The sequence below is a fragment of the Globicephala melas genome, chromosome 14 (assembly GCF_963455315.2).
Source record: "Globicephala melas chromosome 14, mGloMel1.2, whole genome shotgun sequence".
Lineage (NCBI taxonomy): Eukaryota > Metazoa > Chordata > Mammalia > Artiodactyla > Delphinidae > Globicephala > Globicephala melas.
In genome coordinates this window covers 11,775,213-11,797,895 of record NC_083327.1, presented here as the reverse complement: position 1 = coordinate 11,797,895, position 22,683 = coordinate 11,775,213, and the positions used below count along the sequence as shown (strand labels likewise).

Here is a 22,683-nt window from a genome sequence, read left to right as displayed (position 1 = left end):
TATATGGTCTTTGCATTTACATTACAAACTTGTTCCATAGAAATCAGCCTATCTTCCTCCTCACTTCATTCTAGGCAATGTTCAAAAGTTACTCTATCAAGTAACTTTTTCACCTACCTATCTCAAATTCCACCACTTATCTAAAATTGCAAGCTTCTTCACTGTGACACTTGTCACTCTCTATTTCCTGGACCTGCTTCACTTTTCCACATAGAGTTTATCACTACTTGAGACATTGTACATTTTATTATTTGACCACCAAGGACAGAATAAAAGCTTCATAATAATAAAATATTTTAATAGGAATACAAATTTAAGAATGATAAAGTATATAGAGACTTTGCAACTAGAAAAATCTGTTTTTTTAAAATCTACACTTTGGGGCTTCCCTGGTGGCCCAGTGGTTGAGAGTCCGCCTGCCGATGCAGGGGACACGGGTTCGTGCCCTGGTCCAGGAAGATCCCACATGCCGTGGAGCGGCTGGGCCCGTGAGCCATGGCTGCTGAGCCTGCGCGTCCGGAGCCTGTGCTCCGCAACGGGAGACGCCACAACAGTGAGAGGCCCGCGTACCGCAAAAAAAAAAAAAAAAAAAAAGCAATAGTAATATTATTAATAATAATGTTACTGAATACAGTCAGGATTTCTTTGGAGTTCTGTTTGAACATCAGGGATGTATAGCCACAATATTAATTTAATGTAAATTAATTTGAAATAATTCTGTGTGTTCAAGACACCAACTAGATACATAATTAAGTTCATTGCTTTCATTTTGTTTTTGATTTTATTGTTGTTTTAAATCTCCGACTTAATTTTGTTTTATAATCATGTAAAACATTTACATGGTTCCAAAGTCAAATCTATAAAACAAGGTATATTTGGAGAAATCTAGCATCTATCCCTAACTCCTACACTGTTTCCTACACTTCCAACTAACTTCTTTTTAAAATTAGCTTTTGATATATCTTTTCATTAAAAAAAAAAAACCTATATCCTCCCACCCTTCATAAATAAAGAGTAGCATACTATAAGCTCTGATCTGCACCTTGCTTTATTTACTTGATTACAGATCTTGGAAATCACTCTACACAATATTAAATAAGATCTTTCTTCCCCCCTGTACAGCTACGTACACTATAGTTGATTCAACCAGTTCATGACTGTTTCCAATCTTGTGCCATTTGTTACAAAAAGGACTGCATTTCATATACATGCATATATGTACATGTGACTAAAGATAGGAAAAAAGATTTAGGAGATGAACAAAAGTAGTACGGGAACGAATTTTCGGCTCTACTGAGCTATGCTAGGCACTTCATGTTATTTTTAAATTTACTCCCTCAAGAACCCTATCAGGAAGGAAATATATCCACTTATAGATCAGAGAGATTAAATTAACCGGGTCAAAGTTACAAAATGGGGCATAACTGGCACTTGACCTAAGACTAGGGCCAAGGTCTGTGCCTTTCTTTTTTTTTTAACTATTTAAGATGGATGGAATAAGAACAAAGTCAGTCATATTTTCCAACTACATGGACAGTTTTAATAATCTACCTCAAAACCATGTCACATAATTGACACAAGAAGATACCTTTTAAAATTACAGTTCTGAAATATGCTCATGCTCACATTAAAAATATATGTGAAAAATAACGGATTGATATCAGCAATACTAAAGGGAGTAAAATACTTACTTGGATCATTTAGGTCTGACAGGCTTGTTTTCCTCTCTTTCAGGCTTGTGATTTTGGCTACTTTTGCCCTAGGTAAAATGACTTTCCCATTAGTCTGTAAATTATTCTGTCCACTATCATCACAACTCACAATAATATCAACTGGAACCTTTCCCACACTGTTGCCATAAAACTTCTTGGCTGGTAATGTTGTGTTTTGTGACTTCTGTCCTCCAGAATTCTGATGAATTGATGTTCTTAATAATCCAGTAGATTCATTCAAAGTTACAGCTTGTCTGCAATTTCTTTGCAAATCCTTAGGAAAAGGAATATCACAACTTTGGCATTTGGTCTGGTTTTCTTTTTCTTTTCCACATTTTGGACAATATCCACACTGTTTAGAAACCTTAAATTCCAAAAAATAAAAAATAAGGAAAGAAACAAAAGACTTTGGCATTTTATTTCAACATCATGGAACAACAACAACAGTAATCTCAAAATTAAATCTCCTACTTCCCATCATCATCACTATGGCTACCACAAAACCCTGAATGTTATTTGAGATTTAGCATCAGAATGCTGGAAGGAATGTTCAAACCATCTAGTCCAGCAGTCTTCAAATTGGACTATGTATATTCCTCAAGGGTTACATAAAGATTTTCTAAGGCATACAGGACATATATAATCTCAAGGGAATCAACATCTAGATCCTCAATTCACACATGTAACCTTTCCAAAAACTGATTTGATTATGCTTCTCATGTCAAAGCACCACCTGCCACAATTGTTCTTCTCATACTTAAAAGCAAAAAAAAAAGAACACTAAACCCATCTTCCATTTGAAATATTACAAGGGTGCACTGCCTTGCGGTATAAAAATCACCAAACCAAGCAGGATAATTTTAAACGTTGGAAAAATGAATCAATTCTAAGTTCTGATTAACAAAAACTTTTATAAGATATTTATTTCTAAGACAGTACTTCAAAAATATTTTAAGGAAGGCCTAATCTAGGCCTCTTACAATTGTTATATCATTAAAAAATGTTTTTTGACAGTAGAGTGTCATGTAATTTTGAAGCATATAACATAGAAGGAGTTCAAGGTACTTGGTGATATTACTGTAATAAAACTCTTTCCATACTCATGTACCTATTTATGTGAACAAGGTTCTGTAGCACTTATGTCTATAAGAAGGAAAATAAATATACAAATAATGCAAATGGTTGACCACGTCCTACTGTACCAGAAAGGGAAACCCATAAACAACAGAGCAGTCCCTATCTACATACTACACTCTAATCCTCTAAAAAATTATCTAAACCCCATTATTTTCATGATGAGCATAGACATATTTCCACCTCTAGCTAGGTTTAAAAAATATCATGGTACACTCAAAAAAGTTTAAATACGTTCATTTATGTGGGAGCTAGACCCCCATTTGCCACAGTGGGGATCAGCTATGTATGAGCTAACTCTGCCTTTTAAGAATCGAGGATATGATCAAGCTGGGTTCAGCCTGTCTCCAATACTTTATTGTCTATAATAAAGGACATATTTCAGTAAAAAGAACCCCATGGAAAAGCAATACTTTCACATATTTTCTTTTATAAAATTGATACAGAAACAGAAAAAACACTTCTCTACTATTAAAATTTTTAATATTAAAATATAGAAGGAAATATATCATGAGCTATTATCATATGCCTTCCATCAGCTAAGAAACATGTATCTTAGAACTGTTTGCAACAATTAAGAGTAAAATGCAGATCAGCTGAACCAAACATGATATTAAATTTTTCATGATAAAAACTAGAGATTAAGAATTTTATCAACCTAGTGACCTAAAAACTAGAATCTCAATAATGCTCAATTACTTTTAGTAAAGTAGTAAATTTTCCTAACAATTGTATGTTAAGTATAATTTCTTTTGGGAAACAAAGATTAATTAAAGTGTCATTTCCTCCCTTTTGGTCAGTGGAAGACTTACAAAATAAAATAAATCCAAATTACATATCACATAGTTATCTGCCAGTCTCTACACAATAATAACCAACTATACTTAATAAGAAAGAGCCTGCCTTTGATGAGACACCACTGAGATAATGTCATACTGTGTAAATATTCTGAACTTTTTATAGTCTCATTAAATACCAAAGACCTTGTTTTCTTACAAGCAGTACATAGTGTGAAATTTCACAGACTACACATGGAAAGAAAAACCACTAATCTTATTCAAGAATTTAAAGTTACATACAGGATGGCACCAATCTATTCTTTATCTCCACTAAGAAAAGCATAAGTAGCATGGGAGTAAACATAAAAAGGAAGAAAATATATATTAGATGTTAAAAAAAAAATTCTGAGGTTTTTAGCTTGCATGCCTAATGGAGAAAGGATGATGTGTCTGGGAAGGAGCTTTCTTCCTCTCTCCTCCTTTCCCTGGGTCAAGCAGTGGGCCAAGCACTGTGGGGAAGGCCAGTATGTCCCAAGCCGACCTTAGGCTGGCATGTCAGAGGACTGGGCACGGAAAAAGCACCGGAGCAGATAAGTAAATACACTGGAGACGATGGGAGACAGGTTTCTCACTGTCAGAGAAGGCAGTTACAAACATGCAACATACAAAAGGCTAAAGTAAACACTGTGGTGTTGGACTAGAAATGGAATTGTCAATGTAAACTCGTAGATTTTAATAAGTACTGAATATTAACACATACGCACACAAATATTTCCTAGTTCAGTCGCTGAGAGGGCCTATAAATGTGACACCCAGTAGCAATGAGCACAACTATTGCCCAAATATCTTCCCTCCACTTATAGAAACAATGGCTCCTTGGGAGAAATGCATGACTAGGGCTGATGCAGAGAAAATACAAAGAAGTCTAGACCATCTGGTTATACCATAAAGTAAGTACTCAAATAATGATGACAATATGTCAAAAAGAAACAGTAGCCAGCTTGAAGAACTTTCCATGGGCCAAGTCTGGGACAGTTTGAGCATCAAAATGAAAAATGATAGTTATGGAGTATAACCGTTTTGTGTAAAATAAGAATCTATGTGTCTAAGCTGATAAAAACAGAAAAATATATAAGTAAACGTGGGATAAGAAAAAACTCTTATTAATAAATGAGTATAGGGACTTTCCTGGTGGCGCAGTGGTTAAGAATCTGCCTGCCAATGCAGGAGACCCAGGTTCAAGCTCTGGTCTGGGAAGATCCCACATGCCGTGGAGCAACTAAGCCCGTGTACCACAACTACTGAGCCCATGATCCAGAGCTGGCAAGCCACAACTACTGAGCCTGTGCTGCAACTACTGAAGCCCACATGCTGCAACTACTGAAGCCCGTGTGCCTAGAGCCCGTGCTCCACAACAGGAGAAGCCACGGCAATGAGAAGCCCACTCGCCACAACTAGAGAAAGCCCATCCACAGCAACAAAGTCCCAACGCAGCCAAAAATAAATAAGTAAAATAAATAAATGAGTATAGAAATATCTATTAAAAATACCTACTAAAATACCGGGAAAAATCTAGAAGAGTACATCTTAAAAGTGAGTAATGTGAAAATCAACATTATATACTTCCCGATATGATGCAATAAGATCATAGCATCACTTCTGAGGATTCTTGAAAAATGTATAAATCATGATGAACCATTAGACAAACCCAACTTGAGGTACAAAGTAAGAGGCCTATATTCCTTACAAATATCAAGGTTATTAACGAGAAGGGAATATCAAGGAATTATTCCAGATTAAAGAAGACTGAAGATCATGACAACTAAATGTACATGATCCTGAACTGGATCCTGTTCCCATAAAGGACACTGGTTAGGGAAAATCTGAGTGAAGTTTGTGGATTAGATGATAATTTTGGATCCATGTTAATTAAAAATATTTGACAGTTGTACTCTGGTTATATAGGAGAATTTTTTTTTTTTAAGGAAACACACACTAAAGTATTATATAGTAAATGGGCATTCTGCCTTACTTATACTCAAATGGTACAGAAAAATACACACACACACACACACACACACACAAAGGAAGGCAGAGTGAGGGAGAACAATAAAGCAAATGTGGAAAACTGGGGAATTAAATGGAATAATATGTGGATACTTATCATTTTTTCTATAAATTTAAACTTATTTCTAAAAACTTCTGATTGAGAGCAATCATTTGAAGTATGCTGCAGGGAGGTACTTACAAATTCTTTTCAGAAAGATATACATTCTGGATTTTTGATAATTGAAAAATGATCTAGTGAAGGCAGAAAAGTTTGCCTAAATAACTTTTCTAGTTCTCTTCCAGTCCTATTCAAAAGGTCACCTAGAATTTAATAAATACTAAAAATAATATTAATAAAAATACCAATTGATTAGCAACAAAGAATAATTTCTCTACCCACCTCTAAATCAGTTAAACATTTTTTGGAAGCAGGAGACAGAGAATGTGGGGTAGACTGACATGTACTACTGTGACGTTTCTGTGCAACTTTCCTTTTAATTTCAGAATCCAGGTGTGATTCAGACTCTTCTGTTTTTTTCATTATACGATCTAAAGGAAGGGGGAAAAAAAAGTACTGCAATTAAACTTTATAAATTCCTCATGATCTTTTGCTATGAAAAAATACTGACTTATATTATCAAATTATGTTTTAGTTAAAATAAACTAATGTTTCAATATGTACAATAAAGAAAAACAGAACTTTAGGTCAGAGCCAGTGGCCATCTCCTGGTTGCTCCTGCCTTTTCTTTACCAGGATCTCTCTGCCAGCCCCCAAACTGTGGACCATTTTCATCAAGTGTACCAATATTCTCTTCAGCTTATTCTGTGTAACTAAGGCAGAAGAGCACTTCCTGCACTGAATCTCTCTCTCTCTTTCTCTCTCTCTCTCTCACACACACATACACACACATTTTTTTCTCCCCTAAGTTGGTTACTCTTCTTAGATTGGTAATGAGAAAAATTTGAATTCAAACATTGGGTACAACTGTTTAGATAAAGGAAACTAAACTAATTCTCGATTTAATGGTTTTTTAAATTTAAGACACACAAAAGAGAATTTTCTTCATTATTTTTCAATGTAAATTCAATCATTTTCATTTCTAATTAATTCATAATTCGAATTTTTAAATGATTTAATGAACGCCAAACAGAACAATTTAAAATTTATTACAATCTGACTTCATCAGCAAAGAAAACTGAACACGTTTCTAAAACAAAAGTTAATGAATCTACAAACTAAAATACTCTACCTGCAAAATTCCAAGTTTGTTAAATATTTCCGTTTTCCTATCTTTTACATCCTCTTATCTTCTGATTTTTTTTAAATAAGGAGATCATCTACACATAAAAATTAGCATTATCTTTCTGAGCTTGGTATACAATACTGTCTTAAGAAACCCATGCAATTACTCTGGTTTAGTGCAATCACAGAGTCCCACTGAGTGACTCCACCTTCCCATCCATTGTCCAGTCTGAACACCTTTATTTTCCTGGACACCAAAGCTAGAAATCTGAGTAAGCGTTGACTTGTCCTTGTGTCTCCTTTCTCACAGTCAAGTGAATTCTACTAACAGCTCTTGAACTCATTCCTTCCTCTCCAACTCCACTGCCACTATATTTCAGATGCTTAACTCCTACCTAAAATGATCTCCCTCACTCCAATTTTGCTTGCTTCAAATCCTTCTCCCCTACTGCCAAGGTCATCTTTCAAATATGATTCTACCATTCTAATGCTTAAAATCTTTCAATGATTCCATTAGCTAAGGAAAAAAGTCTAAACCCCGTATCCTGCCAAGCAGAAGGCTGCACTGATGTTCCAGTCTTAATTCCAAAAATACTATACCTCAAATACGTGCATTTCTCCAGGATGTTTTCTTTCACCCTCTTATATATATGCTGTTCTCTTCACAAGCAAAGCCCTCCCTACTTATCTAGTAAATTCAAACTATTCTTTGTTACGAAGCTACCTCTATCCCACACGAAGCATGATGAAGCAAATACTCAGAGCTTCCACAGCACTTTATCCATACTGCTGTTAGTACTCATTTTATTTTAAGCTAATTATTTGCACTGATCTGTTTCCTCTCATTATACTGTCAGCTCTGGAAGAGCAGAAATCATGTTTTAGTCACCTGTTTTCTCAGAGTTTAGAAACTGTACAAGGTAGGGGCTGAAAAAGTGTTTACTGGATTAATGAATCACATCAGAAAAGACTATATGACACATTCAAAAAAGATGAAATCACATGGTTGAAAGGAAGGGATGTTAGTACTATGTCACCTCGGAAAATGTCTTAACTCTGTCACACAGAGAAACTGATACAGTCACAGATCTAGAAACATAAGGATTCAGCTAGGGAGAGGAAAGGAAAGCTGCTCCCAAGAATACCTGAGGTTACAGACCAGCTGCTCCAGTCAAAGCACCTAGCTGTTAGCTATATTCCTATGAAGGCTAACTTACTTTGTTAGATGGACTGGATATAAAAAGCAGTTTCCATACAAATGAGTATTAAAGAACTAGAATGTGGCACCAAGTAAAAAAGGAGGCAGACAAGATTTGGAATTCAGAAAATACACATTGGTTGTGTGTGGAATACACAACCAATTATTGGCATAATTTAATTTACAGAGACAGCTGTCTTAAAACATGGGTTTTTTTTTTTCTCCTCCAACTTTTCTTGGTCTTGCTAATTAAATTTTTGTACGTACACAAGAGAGCTTTTTCCTTTTAAACGTATTTTAGGAATCTTTGTAATCCCCACAATATCACTGCAAATCATTTTGCTCAAGTATGTCTCTATATCATTTTCCTGCCAGGCCCTACTCAGAGACTGACATTTTAAAAACTATTATCATTTCAATCCTGATCATATACTCACACTCTTCTCTCCACTACAGCTATCTCATCATGTCTATGTCACATTTTTCTCTATCTCTTAACACAATTAACAAGGCGGGAAACAAGGGGTCCAAGCCCTGAGAGAAACTGAAAATTTTTATTGATAATAGAGAAAAACATTGTTTATATGTACCACATCTTCTTTATCTATTCCTCTCTCAATGGACATTTAGGTTGCTTCCACGTCCTGGCTATTGTAAATAGCGCTGCAATGAACATTAGGGTACACGTATCTTTTCGAATTGTGGTTTTCTGAGGGTATATGCCCAGGAGTGGGATTGCTGGATCACGTGGTAGCTCTATTTTTAGTTTTTTAAGGAATCTCCATACTGTTCTCCACAGTGGCTATACTAATTTACATTCCCACCAACAGTGTAGAAAGGTTTCTTTTTCTTCACACCCTCTCCAGCATTTATTGTTCGTAGATTTTTTTTGATGATGGCCACCTCATTGTACTTCTCTAATAATTAGTGATGTTAGCATCTTTTCATGTGCTTTTTGGCCATCTGTATGTTTTGGTCTTCTTTGGAGAAATGTCTATTTAGATATTCTGCCCATTTTCTGATTGGGTTGTTTGTTTTTTTGTTACTGAGCTTCATGAGCTGTTTGTATATTTTGGAGATTAATCCCTTGTCGGTCGCTTCATTGGCAAATATTTTCTCCCATTCTGTGGGTTGTTTTTTCGTTTTGTTTATTGTTTCCTTTGCTGTGCAAAAGCTTTTAAGTTTAATTAGGTCCCATTTGTTTTTGTTTTTGTTTTCGTTTTCATTACTTTAGGAGGTGGATCGAAAAAGATCTTGCTGCGATTTATGTCAAAGAATGTTCTCCCTATGTTTTCCTCAAAGAGTCTTATAGTACCGAGCCTTACATTTAGGTCTTTAATGCATTTTGAGTTTATTTTTGTGTATGGTGTTAAAGAATGTTCCAATTTCATTTTTTTACATGTAGCTGTCCAGTTTTCCTAGCACCATTTATTGAAAGAGACTTGTCTTTCCTCCATTGTATAGTCTTGCCTCCTTTGTTGTAGATTAATTGACTGTAGGTGCGTGGGTTTATCTCTGGGCTTTCTATCCTGTTCCATTGATCTATATATCTGTTTTTGTGCCAGTACGATACTGCTTTGATGACTGCAGCTTTGTAGTATAGTCTGAAGTCAAGGAACCTGATTCCTCCAGCTCCATTTTTCTTTCTCAAGATTGCTTTGACCATTCAGGGTCTTTTGTGTTTCCATACAAATTTTAAGATTTTTTTGTTCTAGTTTTGTGAAAAATGCCACTGGTAATTTGACAGGGATTGCATGAATCTGTAGTTTGCCTTGGGTAGTATAGTCGTTTTTTTTTTTTGCGGTACGTGGGCCTCTCACTGTTGTGGCCTCTCCTGTTGCGGAGCACAGGCTCCGGACACACAGGCTCAGCGGCCATGGCTCACGGGCCTAGCCCGTGGCATGTGGGACCTTCCCAGACCGGGGCACGAACCCGTGTCCCCTGCATCGGGCAGGTGGACTCTCAACGACTGCGCCACCAGGGAAGCCCATGTATAGTCATTTTTGACAACAATGATTCTTCCAATCCAAGAACATGGTATATCTTTCCATCTGTTTGTGTCATCTTCGATTTCTTTCATCAACGTCTTATAGTTTTTGGAGTACAGGCCTTTTGTCTCCTTAGGCAGGTTTATTCCTAGGTGTTTTATTCTTTTTGTTGCAATGGTAAATGAGATTGTTTCTTTACTTTCTCTTTCTTATATTTCATTGTTAGTGTACAGAAATGCAACAGATTTCTGTGTGTTAATTTTGTGTCCTGCAACTTAACCAAATTCATTAATGAGCTCTAGTAGTTTTTTGTAGCATTTTTACGATTTTCTATGTATAGATACATGCACTTCAATGTGGATAGCAGCACTATTTACAATAGCCAAGACATGGAAGCAACCTAAGTGTCTACTGACAGATGAACGGATAAAGGAGATGTGGTACATATATACAATGGAATATTACTCAGCCATAAAAAGGAATGAAATAATGTTATTTGCAGCAACACGGATGGACCTAGAGATTGTCATATTGAATGAAGTAAGTCAGACACAGAAAGACAAATATCATATGATAACGCTTATATGTGGAATCTAAAAAGATGGTACAGATGAAATTATTTACAAAACAGAAATAGAGTCACAGATATAGAAAACAATCTTATGGTTACTAGAGGGGCAGGGGGAGGGTTAAATTGGGAGATTGGGACTGACAAATATACCCTACTATACACAAAATAGATAACAAAAAACAAACAAAAAACCAAAAAAACCACAGAACCAATATATAAAGTACCCAAAGAGCTAATGTTAAATAAGCTAATACTATGAATTGGCTCACTAATTACTTCGAGAAAATTAATTTTGGAGAAATTAATTTTGAGAAATCAGGTAAAAAGGAAATTGCTTTCCCAACTTAAAGGTTTATACCCCCTAAGATGGCATTTTAAATATTGCCTTCAACGTTGTACTTAATCCTCATTTATGGCCTAAAAATCCCAACCCTGTTATCATTTCATGGGCTCAATTAAATAATGTTCTAGCAATCAGTAATCTCAGATTTCTGCACCTGCACCTCACCTGAAAATATAAAATGTTCATACTGAACACCTAATGTTCATATGTTCCCCCAAAGCTTATTTTACAACAGTTTATATATACCAGTATACCCTTCTTCATTGAATTTACATCTGTAATATGGAAGCTCTTCTGTATCACTGTGTTATTACAAAATGATTTTAAGAGGTTTTTAGATTTTTAAGAAAATAAATTTTGGCACCAAAAACGGGGAAAAAAAAAAAGATAATAGAGAAAAACGATTTTAAAATCTTGACCTCCTAAATCAAGATTATCTATAAGGAACTAAAGGAAAGAGACAAAAAATGCAAAGAATATTATAAGCATACACAGAGTGAGTAAACAGGAGGTCAATCTGTAGAGAGGAGAGGATAACCAAAGAGAAACAAAAGATTTTTCTCCTGTATGGACTCTCTGATGAATGAGAAGATGTGAATGCTGACTGAAGCCCTTCCCACACTGTTCACATTTATAGGGTTTCTCTGCAGTATGTACTCTTTGGTGAGCGTGAAGTTTGGAACTCTTGCTGAAGCCCTTCCCACATTCATGACAAGTATAGGGCTCCCCCCCCCCCGCCCCCGTATGGACCCTCTGATGAATGCGAAGATCTGAGCTGTGACTAAAGTCCTTCCCACAGTCGTCACATTTGTAAGGCTTCTCTCCTGTGTGCACCCTCTAACGGATTTGAAGATTTGAGTGCTGGGTAAAGCCCTTACCACAGTCATCACATTTATAGGACTTTTCTTCCGTGTGGACTAACTGATGAATTCGAAGATCTGAACTCTGACTGAAGCCCTTACCACACTCATCACACTTACATGGTTCTTCTCCTGTGTGGACTCTCTGATGAACGTTAAGTACTGAACTCCGACTAAAACTCTTACCACGCTGATCACACTTAAAAGGCTTCCCTCCTATATGAAGCCTCTGGTGAATGTGAAGTAATGAATTTCTACTGAGGTCCTTATCAAAAAAAGAAAATGCAAAGAATGACATTAATTAGACGTTTTAAGATGAAACTTCTGAAACCAACGTGATGTGGAAGTATGGCAAATGACTGACAGTGTATGGGAAACTAGAGTAGATCTACAAAGAGACAATAAGCATAAATAAGTTAATGTCAATGTCAGGATTAAGAAATTCCTTTGGGATTCTATCTTCCATGGAAAGAGAAAAACACTTGAGAAGATTATGACAATTCATGTGAAAATTAACTAGCTTCAAATTATAGCCAGAAACATAATATGGCAAAAGATTTAAAACCTGACTGGTCCAGGAATGGCAAATGCCTAACAACAAGAGGCTCATGGAAGTTTTAGCAGCTAACTGATCATGGAAGTCATTTTTGCTAAACTGTGCCAAACCCTCAACAAAGTACTCCAGGGAGGTACTTGAGATGAAACCTATGTGACACTCTTGCTTTCACTGAATGCCCCCTTCTGGGGATGAGAAGGTGAATACTGAGTGTTTACCCAAGACCACACAAAACAAACACCAAGATTAACACGAGACACCATAAAGCTCCTGGCAGAGAACACAGGCAAAGCATTCTCCGACATAAATAGTACCAATGTTTTCTTAGGTCAGTCTCCCAAGGCAATAGAAGTAAAAGCAAAAAGAAACAAATGGGACCTAATCAAACTTATAAGCTTTTGCACAGCAAAGGAAACCATCAACAAAACAAAAAGACAACCTATGGACGGGGAGAAAATATTTTCAAATGATGCAACCAACAAGGGCTTAATTTCCAAAATATACAAACAGCACATATGACTCAATAACGAAAAAAACCAAACAATCCAATCAAAAACCAGGCAGAGGACAAAGACATTTCTCCAAAGAAGTTATACAGATGGCCAATAGGCACATGAAAAGATGCTCAACATCACGAATTATCAGAGAAATGCAAATCAAAACTACAATGAGGAATCACTGTACACCAGTCAGAATGGCCATCATTAAGAAGTCCACAAACAAGAAATGATGGAGAGGGTGTGGAGAAAAGGGAACCCTCCTTCACTGTTGGTGGAAATATAAATTGGTGCAGCCACTATGGAGAACAGTATGGAGGTTCCTTAAAAAACTAAAAATAGAATTACCATATGACCCAGCAATCCCATTCCTGTGCATATATCCAGAGGAAACTCTCATTCAAAAAGATACACGCACCCCAATGTTCACAGCACCACTATTTACAACAGCCAAGACACGGAAGCAACCTAAATGTCCATCAACAGATGAATGTATAAAGAAGATTGATATGTGTGTATACACACACACACACACACACACACACACACACACAGGAATACTACTTCCCCATAAAAAAAGAATGAAATAACCTCATTTGCAGTAACATGGATGGACCTAGAGATTATCATACTAAGACAAAACAAATATCATATGATATCACTTATATATGTGGAATCTAAAATATAATACAAATGCACTTATTAAAAAAACAAAACAAAAAACAGAAACAGATTCACAGACAGAGAAAACAGATTTATGGTTACCAAAGAGGAAAGTGGGGAAGGGATAAATTAGGAGTTTGGGATTAGCAGATACAAAGTACTATATATAAAATAGATAAACAACAAGACAAGGCCCTATTACAGGGCACAGAGAACTATATTCAATATCTTATAATAACTTATAATGGAAAAAATATGAAAAAGAATATATATTTATAACTGAATCACTTTGCTGTACACCAGACACTAACACAACAGTTGTAAATCAACTATATACGTCAATGAAAAAAAAAAAAGTGGGATATTTCCTGCTGGATTTTCTAGCTCAATGTCTTTTTAATATACCACACTATTTCCAGATACGCAGCAAAGGTAAGAATATGGAAGATATTATGAGACAAGTAAAAGTGATTAATAGGTTGGATCTTTAGAATAAATTTTAAAACCTAAACTTAAAAAAAAATGTCCTCCATAAAAAGAACATTTATAGTAGCTTTACTCATAATCTTAAAACAAACAAACAAACAAAAAACCCCTGGATGGGCTTCCCTGGTGGCGCAGTGGTTGAGAGTCCGCCTGCCGATGCAGGGGACACGGGTTTGTGTCCCGGCCCGGGAAGACCCCACATGCCGCGGAGCGGCTGGGCCCGTGAGCCATGGCCACTGAGCCTGTGCGTCCGGAGCCTGTGCTCCGCAACGGGAGAGGCCACAGCAGGGAGAGGCCCCCGTACTGCAAAAACAAAAAAACCCTGGAAACAACTCAGGTGTCCATCATCAGGAGAATGATAAGCAAACTGATACAGCCATACAATGGAACACTAAAGTAACAAATTACTAATGCATGCAACAACATGGGTGAATCTCAAAAAAACTATCCAGAGTGAAAAGACTTACAACAAAGAGTACACATTGTATTATTCCACTTATATGAAAATAGTTACCTTTGAAGGGGCAGGGATGAGGAGTAACTGAAAGGAACATGAGGGAACTTTCTGCAGTGATGATATCATTTGTACTATGTCTTCCCAGGGCTTTGGGTTAGTAAGGTATGTGTACTTGTCAAAATGTACTTAACTGTACACTTATGACTTGTGCATTTCATTGTATGTAAATTTTATTTCAAAAAAGAAAAAGAAAACTAAAACATATATTGAACTCTAGATAATGATATGCCTGCTGAAGTGTTTAGGAGTAAACTGTACTGGTGTCTGTAACTTACTTAAAATACATTGGAAAAAAATAAGATGTTTATATATAAATGGATGATTAGATACACGGATATGTGATAAAGTTAAGTATAGAAAAGTGTTAACTGTAGAATCTATGTAGTAGATATATGTGTATTCACTGTGAAAGTCTTTCAACTTTTTGGTATCTTTGAAAATTTTCATAATAGAAGTCGGAGGTGGGGTGGGGCAAGGACAGCCCTTAACTTTTTTGTTTGAAAATTTAGTCGTGATATTACTAATCTGCCGGAAACTATATACCTCAAGGATAGTTAGAACACAAACAACTATCTTTATTATGGTTATTTATTTGCTTTTAAGTTATTTCTATCATCTGTCAAAAGAGAAAGACTAATTAGAAAAACAGCTGGTTTTCTCCATCGTGTAGCTGTTACTATGACTGGTTTTCAGTATAGAATAAAATGGCAGTCATATATCACATTCTCATTACAACCTCCTTAAAAATCACTTTTGTCTATGCGAAATATGTGATAAACAGGCAAAGGAGACAACAGGCAGACATGAATAAAAGAAGAAATCCAAATGGCCACTGAACACATAAAATGCTTCGTCAGTAATGAGGAAATTTTTAAAAAACCAAATACTACCTCCCTATCAGCCTGGCAAAGCCTGAAGGATAGTAATATCTACTGTCGCTGAGGAGCATGTGAGAAAACAGGCATACTCAGATCCTGCTTGCTGGGAGCTGACACCCTTTACAGAAAGCATTTTGGCAGTAATATATTAGAAGTCTTTAAAATGTGCATAAACTTTGTCCTTATAATTTTATTTCTAGGGATTTGACCTAAGTAAATAATAGATAAAATACATAATATGAGCTAAATTATTAATAATGTATATAATATCAAAATATTAAAAATCTAAATTATGGTACAGAAATATAGTGGGTCACTATGCATTCATGAAAAAAATGACCACAGAGACTTGGCTATATTAACTTGTCAAGTCCACTATATATAAATTCATCTACTTGATTCTTAAACTTCCCTTAATTGTGTTTTTCATTCTGGTTTTCTTCTGATATTCCAATATCTTTTAATGAGAGTATAGAAACCGGATAATAATGTAACAAAGTAAGAAGCAAGTTACAGAACAGTAAACATAGTATAAACGCATTTAAAAAAAAAAAAGGGTATATATGCATAGAAGTCTAGCAAGTTATATGTTAAAGTACCAGGAGAAGATACCCTGACTGGTTAAGAGTGAGCGGATATTTTTCTTCTGCACGAGTTAAATACTTCTGCACGAGTGCTAAGTCAGGTGATTTAGGTTGAAATCATAATGTAATTACATTAAGAATATAATTAAATGTTCACTCAGAGACAGTATATAACGTCTATTAATTCTCTGACAAGAACACAAAGAACAGACTGGAAAACAAAAAGGAAGTTTAAGAAACGAATGAATAGAGAAAAAAATAAGATCTTAATTTATAGTTATATGTTGTTATTTTACATACTTAGAAAAAATATAAAAAGAACACCAAACAAAAAAGCAATAGGATATCTGATCTATCCAAAAATTATACTTAATAGTTTACAAGCTTTAATTTAATCCTAGAGAACTGCTTATCAATGCTCGTTAGCTTAGTGCTAATAAATGGCTATAATTCATATTAAGCGCCTCTTAAATGCAAAATAAAGGAGAAAAACAATAATAAAGGAAGTTACTTTAAGTGTTAAGAACTATAAAAAGACAGTGATTTCTTTTTAGGAGAAAATTATTCCAGGTGCTATGCCAGTAACTATTGATCCTGGGGTTTGAAATCTCACCATTTTAAAAACTAACTCCGGGCTTCCCTGGTGGCGCAGTGGTTGAGAATCTGCCTGCCGATGCAGGGGACACGGGTTTGAGCCCTGGTCTGGGAAGATCCCACATGCCGCGGAGCAACTGGGCCCGTGAGCCACAGCTACTGAGCCCGAGTGTCTGGAGCTTGTGCTCCGCAGCAAGAGAGGCCGCCACAGTGAGAGGCCCGCGCACCACGATTAACAGTGGCCCCCGCTCGCCACAACTAGAGAAAGCCCTCGCACAGAAACGAAGACCCAACACAGCCAAAAATAAATAAATTTATTTAAAAAAAAATAACTATCTCCAAAGGAAATCCTAAAATAAAATGCAATCTTTATGCAACAATATATGCAATATTGTTATAGCACTGTCATTCATACTATACCCAAGTATACGTGTACCTACCTAACACAAAGCAGCTGTAGTTTACAAGCTAAATATACCAATATCCCTTTCCCAAAGTTTACAAATATTACCTGTCCACATGATTGTGTGTGTGTGTATATATATTTGGGGCTGGCCAAAAAGTTCATTCGTTTTTTCCATAGGCTGCCTCTAGTAGCTTAGTTGTCTTTAAATTCATTTGAAACAATATTGTTAGACTGTGTTGTGACAGCTGTCATATCAGTGTGCATTTAAAAAAAACTTATCAAAATTGGTGAATTTTTGTGTGGCCATTTTAATATTGAAGATGGAAGAAAAATGCAACATTTTTGGCACATTATGCTTTATTATTTCAAGAAAGGTTAAAAACGCAAATGAAACGAAAAAAAGATTTGTGCAATGTATGGGGAAGGTGCTGCGATTGAGCGAATGTGTCAAAAGTGGTTTGTGAAGTTTCGTGCTGGAGATTTCTTGCTGGACAATGCTCCACAGTCAGGTAGACCACTTGAGGTTGATAGCAATCAAATCGAGACATTAATTGAGATCAATCAACATTATACCACGCGAGAGATAGCCAACATACTCAAAATATCCAAATCAAGAGTTGAAAATCATTGGCACCAGCCTGGTTATGTTAATTGCTTTGATGTTTGGGATCCACAGAAGTTAAGCGGAAGAAACCTTGAGCGTATTTCTCCATATGATTCTTGTAACGAAAACGTTCCATTTTTAAAACAAATCGTGACGGGCTATGAAAAGTGGGTACTGTACACTAATGTGGAACGGAAGAGATCATGGGGCAAGTGAAATGACGCACCACCAACCACACCAAAGGCAAGTCTTCATCCAAAGAAGGTGATGTTCTGTATATGGCGGGATTGGAAGGGAGTCCCCTATTATGGGCTCCTTCTGGAAAACCAAACGATTAATTCTAACAAGTACTGCTCCCAATTAGACCAACTGAAAGCAGCACTCAACGACAAGCATCCGGAATTAGTCAACAGAAAACGCATGATCTTCCATCAGGATAACGCAAGACCGCATGTTCCTCTGATGACCAGGCAAAAGCTGTTACAGCCTGGCTGGGAAGTTCTGATTCATCCGCTGTATTCACCAGACATTGCACCTTTGTATTTACATTTATTTTGGCCTTTACAAAATTCTCTTAATGGAAAAAATTTCCATTCTCCGGAAGACTGTAAAAGGCAACTGGTACAGTTCTTTGTTCGAAAAGATAAAAAGTTTTGGGAACATGGAATTATGAAGTTGCCTGAAAAATGGCAGAAGGTAGTGGAACAAAAGGGTGAATACATTGTTCAATAAAGTTCTTGGTGAAAATGAAAAATGTGTCTTTTATTTTTGCTTAAAAACCAAAGAAACTTTTTGGCCAACCCTATATATATATATAGATATAGATATAGATAGATAGATACACATATATACACACACACACACATATATATAACATATATATGTTATATATATATGTATATGTGTGTATATATATGTATGTGTATATATATATATATGTATGTAAGTATGTATTTACACACACACTTTATTATGAGTCCACAGGCATAAACTGAATAGGTAAGTAAAGGAGACGGTACAGCTCTTTCCTACAAAAGAATTTCAATTAATAAATGTAAAAGAAATGAAGAAAACAGAAAATTACCATTAGATAAACACCAAGTAATAATTGTTGCCAGCAAGATCCACCAATAGATGCAAAATCAGTGGGTGCAATTTTGAGGAAAAAGAGGGTATCTGCATAGTGTCAGAGTATCTCTCCCAAGATCTTTATTAAGTACAAAGGGAAAAAAAATAATTCTACAGTGGAGAAACCCAGCAGAAACCACCTAACCAAGGTATCATGTTTAACATCACCAGCAGTAAGACAAATCAACATCATACAACCCCTGATATAATGTGTAGAAAAAGACACAACATCACTTTCATGAAAGTCTTGCCAAAAATGCATAGCCTCAATCTAATCATAAGATAACATCATATAAACTTCCAAACAGAAAGGCATTCTATGAAGTAACTGTCCATTACTCTTCAAAATTGTCAAGGAAACTTAGGAGATGTGACAAACAAATGCAATGTAAGATCCCAAACTAGATCTTAGAACAGAAAAAAGTTACCAGTGAAAAACTGGTGAAATGAGACCAAGGTCTGTTGCTTAGTTAAGAATGTTATACCAATGCCAATTTCTTAGTTTTGTAAATGTACCATGATTGTAACATGTTAACATTAGGAGCAGCTGGGTAAAGGGTAAATGAGTCCTATTTTAATAACTTTTCAGTAGTCTAAAATGATTTCAAAATAAAAAGTTTTTCTTAAAAAAAGGTTATTCTTATCTACTTAATGAATATTATTGAATAAACAAAAAATTTTTCAAAAAAGTCTGGGGCTGATTGGTATCTAAAACCATATAATGGGCCAAATCACTTAACTTACTGAAATGCATCTGTGTAAAGGGAATGATAATAGTACTTATTGTGCAGTTCTTCCCTGAGGATTAGGAGTAAGTTTCTTTCTGATCTAAGGAGAAAATAGTAAAGCACAGTGGTTAAGAGAATGCATGGCCTTTAGCATTAAATAGACCTGGATTCCAATACTAGTCTGTGTCCTTGAGCAAGTAGTGTAATCCCTCCGAGCCTCAATTTGCTCCTCTGTACAAAATGTAGGTAAAGTTGAATTTAGCTTATTGAGATCTTGGGTAGGGAGCCACGATAAAAACAAATAATGAATGTAAAGCAACTGACTCAGCATCTAGGGCAGATTAAGAATTCAATAAAGGTTTAAGGTATGAATGTTAAAGAGGCTAATCATTATTACTACACTTAATAAACTTAGTGAACAGAACTATGCATTGTGAAGTATAATAATTCACATTCATAACTGCAAAGTTGTTAAGAAAGGATGAAGCTAAGTTTGGAATATACTCTTTATAAAATAGGATATGTTCAATATATGCATAAAAGATTTTCACCCAAACTAAAAGAAAAATACAGGTGCTTCAAAAAAAAAAAAAAAAACAGAAACAACAAACTGCTGGCAGTCAGGAAAACCTAGCTGCTATCTATCTATTTATGCTGCGCCAGGTCTTAGTTGCAGCATGCAGGATCTTTAGTTGTGGCATGCAGACTTCTTAGTTGCGGCACGTGGACTCTTAGTTGCGGTATGTGAGCTCTTTAGTTGTGGCATGCATGCGGGATCTAGTTCCCCAACCAGGGATTGAACCCGGGCCCCTGCACTGGGAGCACGGAGTCTTACCCACTGGAGCTGCTTAAAATCACTAGACTTTGGATAATAAGAGCCCCTAATGCTATTTAAATAAGCAAAGTCCTATGGGATTAAGAGATACAAACTACTATTCGTAAAATATACAAGCAACAAGGATATATTCCATAGCACAGGGAATTACAGCCATTATCTTGTAATAACTTAATAAAGAATAACCTGTAAAAATACTGAATCACAATGCTGTACATCTGAAACTAATATAATATTGTAAATCAACTGTAATATTTTTAAAAAGTCAAAAAATAAATAAATAAACAAGCAAAGGTCTGGGACAAACAAGATGGACACACAGATTAAGAATCTGTATTCTAGATAATGAACATCAATTTGATGGTGAAACATTTTTCATAAATGCTATCTGCTCTTATTTTTGCTTAATATATCACTGTATTAAAAATTATTTCAATGCAAATATAAACTTCTACTTACAATAATTTTCCAACATCTACTATTAGCACAGTTTTATCAGGTATGGGCTCTTTTTAATTCAATGCCTAATGTATTCTAAATTTTAGGATCAAAACCATTTTAATCAAGAAAATCACATAATGTAAGATTATAACAAAGAGAAACAAAACACAATTTTGAAGCTATAACCCATCTAGAGTTAATATTTGGATCCTGAGTTTAACAACAATGCTAATATAATCAAAAAGATTTCCAACTATAATCACCTGAATGTGCACTCCTTGAATCATTCCCCAATGATTTCAGGTCACAATTATAATAAATAAATTCTCAAATCAATTATAAAAAAATGGGTCTATATATTCCTATTATACCTGGGAATATTCTAAAACTGGTACCATATTCCTATTCTACCTTCCTTACAACTACTCAAAACCCTTCACAGGTGTAACAAAAAAAACTGCACACTTACCAACACCTTGGGGCCGACTTAACCTTACAGGATTACTTTCAAATTTTTGGACATGAGGTGGATATTCTTTCCTAGAAAAAGAAATTTATATAGTTTCAGTCTAAAAGAAAAATATATTTTTAAAATGAAAAAGTAGAGGGAATACTTAAAATATGTTTACCAAAAGCAAATCATAGCTTGTCATATAAAAAGTGGTACTATAAAATAGTAACACTATATTACCCAAATATAGTAAACCTTAATGCACTATAAGATCCTTAAGGGCAGTGACTATATTTTATTTAAACTGTCAATCTATGAAAGCTGACAGCAGGCAGTCTTTCAAACAAATATTTAATAAATAAATACAAGTATTTGTCCTTTCAAAGTAGTCACTTTGGAAAGTTATATATTTATTCCCCCAATACACAAAACTTTAGAATTTTTCTTTTGGAACTGCCTTCATAATCTGTTTAAAAAAACTTAAAAAAAAACTCCTAATATTTCATTGTCACATGCATTTTTGGAATAAAAAAAGTTAGTCAGCTTATAATAAATACTCAACTTGCCCAATTTTGCTGTAAATGTTTCTAGTTTAAAGATCAATGAATAAAGAATAAAGAGTGAATAAGATCTTGTCCTTGAGGATAATTCCAAAAGCAGTACAAAAAATGTTGTGTACAAAACTAGAAATCATGAAATAAATATTTTAGTCTTATAATATGACTACATTATGGGGGTATAATTATACTTTAAAAAATATATTACATTGTCAGACTTCACACCTAACCAATTTTCAGAATTCTGAACAGGAATCCTTAGTAAATAAGGATCCTAAAATAGTATAGAAGTCCAAATATACAATAGTTTGGGAGAAAAGCAAGAATCCTATAGCTAATTGTGGGATAAAAGCATTAAAGGAGGAGGTTTGCAAAAAATGCAATAAACCAGGGAGCTACAATAGCTACCTTCCCATCCTAAACAAAAGCTTCTAAAAATATTTCCATTTTATTTAACGGGGGAATTAAAGGAGGTTATTCTGTTATTTGTAAATGCATTCACCCGAGTGATCAATACTTATCACAGGGCAATATAATTAATTAATTAAACAAAAATCCTAAAGGAATTTTCCTGTAAGGATTTCATATTCTTATATTGTAAAAGTCAGAGCACCTAAATTGAAAACAAAATATGAAAATGACACAAGAAGAAAATAATAAGAGTAGTGATAGTAGTGTATATGTGACAGTAGTTAGCAAATAGTGAGCATCATGTGCCAGGTACTGTTCTAAGTGCTTTGTATCTAATAATTACTTTAATCTTCACAATAACCTTATAAAGTATATACTATTGTTAGTACTTTACAGATGAGGAAACTGAGGCACAATGAGGTTAATTAACTTGCCCATGGTCACACAACTATTAAATACCAACATCAGAA

The 22,683-nt window shown here is 35.2% G+C and overlaps 1 protein-coding gene across 8 annotated transcripts in view; it reads right to left on the bottom strand.

Moving 5' to 3' along the window:
* SENP6 (SUMO specific peptidase 6) overlaps positions 1 to 22,683 on the bottom strand; it is a 102,244-nt gene that overhangs the window by 36,037 nt on the left and 43,524 nt on the right. For all 8 annotated transcript variants that reach the window (XM_030859322.2, XM_030859323.2, XM_030859324.2 and 5 more), the window contains 3 exons: positions 21,264 to 21,334; positions 6,075 to 6,223; positions 1,692 to 2,076 (listed from right to left, as the gene is read on the bottom strand). In XM_030859322.2, coding sequence (XP_030715182.1) covers positions 1,692 to 2,076; positions 6,075 to 6,223; positions 21,264 to 21,334 — 605 coding nt within the window. The remainder of the gene's footprint in view (positions 1 to 1,691; positions 2,077 to 6,074; positions 6,224 to 21,263; positions 21,335 to 22,683) is intronic.